The 3780-nt window shown below is 42.0% G+C and overlaps 1 protein-coding gene across 1 annotated transcript in view; it reads right to left on the minus strand.

Annotated features, from left to right (window-relative positions):
• The window catches only part of TAPT1 (transmembrane anterior posterior transformation 1), a 76431-nt gene that overhangs the window by 53140 nt on the left and 19511 nt on the right, over window positions 1-3780 (minus strand). Inside the window, exon 4 of the mRNA XM_019625121.1 lies at window positions 3692-3780. This exon is cut by the window's right edge and continues 9 nt beyond it. Coding sequence (XP_019480666.1) covers window positions 3692-3780 — 89 coding nt within the window. The remainder of the gene's footprint in view (window positions 1-3691) is intronic.

Raw genomic sequence — 3780 nt, forward strand, 5'->3', positions numbered from 1 at the left:
CCTCTCTTATGGGCAAAAGAATCAGAAAATTATTACAACTGTGTGTGAGCAGTGTTAATACAAGTTTTCTGACGTTACACATTTTACATAGCTACAAATGAAACCAAAGTTTCACGAAAAAACACTTACCCTTAGTACAGGCAATGCACTCTAATACTTTTCCTATTCTTTTCTTTAAGGAAAAAAAAAATCTTATTTTGCAAGTTACCATATGGGTTACCCATCAGTGGTCCCATATGGACCACAGTTTGGAAAATTCTAACTTATACTTGTCTTATCAAGACCCGTGGGCATTTCCCCCAGAAGACAACTTAATACTCACCATAACAAACATGAAATGCTTACAAGTTTCTGTGAGAAATCTACTCAGAAATTTGCTTGTTATTTCGATGTTGCTAATAAAGAGGAGGGAAGGATGTGTGTATTGAACCTGCCTCTGATGAGGTGACAGAATTATGAGGGGATGCCAGTGCTCATTATTTCTGCCGCAGGAGGAGTAATAAAAGGGGTTAGACAGACACCTCCCGCTTTGAAGCAGTCCCCTGGGTGTGTCCCTGGTTTGACTGTGGGCTGCAGGCAAATCCCTCTGTGTTCCTCCTAGAGAAAAATGGGAGTCCAGAACCGCTCACACAAGTGGAAGAAAACAATTCCTCTGTACGGACCAGGTAAGTAAAAACTGAATGTGGCTGGCATTGTCCTGTACAAGAATCCAGGCCCCTCCAACTGTCGCTGCGGCGTGCCCCCACACATCCATCTCATGGCTTATCATTGGAGGGAAAAGTGAGCTTTGCAAAGCAAGTTAAAAGTGGTTTAAGAAAGACACAAGAATTAGTTTTGTTTTGTTTTTGTTTTTTCAAGCAGAAGANGATGGGATAAGTGTGTTCGAAGTGAGAGGGATTATTCTGAGGGGGCTTAATGGCAATGTGTTTTTTACTATAATTATTTTTTTATTTAAACATTCACAGTAATTTCTGACCACACCTCATACAATGCTAAAATACCATCATGTGTCGCAGGCGACGTTTTCAGTCTTTCCATCAGGGCAGGTGGCCAGAATCAGTCATTCTGTCGTCGCCAGCACAGTCAGTTTGTGTCTGTTTCCTTGTTTTACACACTTAACACACAAAGGAGTGTCGTAGACGACTGAGCACAGTCCACGGAAAGCTAGTGGTCATTATTTATCAGTCTCCCATCACTGGTCACTGAGAAGCCTTTCCCTGCTTGCTGGTAGACTATTCCACTCCAAAGGCAGAATCTGCCAGAAACCCGATATTCCCAGGAGGTATTTCAGTGTGTATGCAGCATGCTGGGAAGGGGCGTAGGCAGCTGTCTTTCCTGTGACCTTACACTGGGGACGAACACAATATTCATTCATCCTACGTCCACGAAGCTGTTAACATGAGCCAAGTCACATGCTTGGTCCGGGGGTGGCACAAAGCAGGACACCAGGCAGGATGGGGTTCCTGCCCTCAGTAAGCTTATTCAAATTTCAGCAGACACCAGCATGTATATAAAGAAGGTCAAAGCCATGGTAACAGTGCTATGACAGAGCTAAGGATACAGGGAACAGCGAAGCCCTGGAGAGAAAATGGCCAACCCAACCTGAGGAGACTAAGAAAAAGTTTCACAGAAGAGAAGACCCTTAACGACAGCTGAGAAGATGAGACTAAGAAAAAGTTTCATAGAAGAGAAGACCCTTAACGACAGCTGAGAAGATGAGGACCACTGCCCCATGGAGAGGGTGGACTGGACAGAAGAGGGGAGGGTGGGGACGGAAGCATGAAAGAGCACAGAGGAGGCAAGTCATTTAGGAGAAGAGGAGTAGTCACCTTTCTTTGGCTTAGAGGAATCTGCGCAAGTGTTGTTTATGGTAAACACTAGTAACTAAAACCTAATATGCCTGCCCCTTCACATTTTAAACCAGCCCAATAAACTCAGAGGGAAAACAATCATCTTCTCACACTGTACTCTCTCAATACAATAGGTCTCAACATTGAGATGGGAAGAAAACAGGTTACTGAGATGAAGACATTTCAACAGGGTGGAAAGAAGGCATTCCTGGGTGTGAGAATACACAACACACAAGCAATAGAAATGCTTTTCGGGGTTTGGAATTGTGGAAAAGTGACCCAACTACTATACCTAGTTACACTTTCTTGTAAGATACAGCATTTTAAATTCTTTACAAATGAAAATGAGAAAATTTCCTAAAAACGTAAATGAGATTCATCCCTCCTTGAAGGAGGTAAAGAAGCCTGTGCTGGGTGGAGGGACAGCCTGGCGCCCTGTGCGATGCTGTACGGGAATATCTATCTCGTTTACTTTGCATGGCAACCCAGGAGTTTGAAATGGCTGTGCAAAGAATGTCCCCTATGCTTGTGGTTCTCCAGGCTAGTGGTAAGTGCTTACTACGTCACCCTCCTAACAGCTCCTTGAGGTCGTTTTTATCATCACGCTCCATACAAGAGGAAANAAAAAAAAGTCTGTAATCAACCAATAATTTTGTAACTCAGTTTCCATGGTTAAGTTATTAATAATAATTTTATTAATTATAAATATCACAGAATAGTCACCTACTTTATAGTTAAATGAAGGTTCACATGTTATTGTGCATTTCATCATTTTAAAGCTTTTTCGGAATGAAATGTGTTTAGAAAAGTGATGCAGGTCAGAAATGTCACTTGGGCAACTATGCTCCGAACAATATATGTAATAATGTTACAGGGAGTGACTACAGAGTGGAGACATGTTGACATAACTACACAAAGAAAGAGAACTGCAACATCCAAACTTCTTCTAACCTCAGGACCAATAACACATCAAAATTCATGTAAGCTTAATATTTTCATTGTACTGTTCCTAGTTTTAGCAGAGAAAAAAGGGAAGGAAACTAGTATTTGTTCTGGTATACTGTGAACCAGGCACTACGCTGGGTATTCTTTTTATGCCTCCCAATCCTTGTGGTAAAAGATGCACAGTTCTCAATATCCCCTTTTTTACTGATGGGGAAACAGGCTTCAAGAAGTCAAGTAGTTGCCCACAGCTCAACAGCTAATCCACGTTGGGTCGGGCTGTCTGATCCTTCCCAGCCTGGGCAATAGTCTTCAAGAGTCTTCCCGTCTCACAAATCAGAGGGAGTCTCACCTGTAATCAGCCACTAAGGCTCCCTAGGCCACTAAGACAGTGACTCTCAAATGGAATACAGAAGGAACCCCTGCAGTAAGGGCTCCTTAGTAGATTCTGAGATCACCCATGCACCCCCATCTCCCAGCTTAGAACCCAGTCCTCATGCTACAGATGACACCCAGGAGGCCAAGGGATTTGCAGAAAATAAAGGGGAGGGTGAGGTGGCGTGGTGGCAATAGGGTCCTTGACTCTCAGGTCCTAGGCCCTTTCTACTCTCCCTACACACAGCCTCTTGCATTATTATCATTCACTCACTGGCCAAAGCAAGGCACTGGTTCAAGATCATTCAGAAAATAAATATGCATATCCAAAGTACAAATATTATATAAACATTATATATTATTAGTTAAAAATATAAACAGCATTAACTTATGCATTAAAGACCAAAGTATGAAAGTATATGAATTATACCTATTCTGCAAAACTTATCCAAGTGACTATGTAGTTTCAAAGCTATAAGCAGTATAAATAATTAATTTAAAATAGTTCATGATCTTAAACTTACCTTAAGCCATAGCAAGGCAGAGTGAAGAGCCTGAAGAGTGCCAGGAAAACTCTTAAAGGAAGCAGGGTGAACACATACAGAAATGCATC

The sequence above is a fragment of the Hipposideros armiger genome, unplaced genomic scaffold, assembly GCF_001890085.2.
Source record: "Hipposideros armiger isolate ML-2016 unplaced genomic scaffold, ASM189008v1 scaffold_616, whole genome shotgun sequence".
In the NCBI taxonomy this organism is placed as follows: domain Eukaryota; kingdom Metazoa; phylum Chordata; class Mammalia; order Chiroptera; family Hipposideridae; genus Hipposideros; species Hipposideros armiger.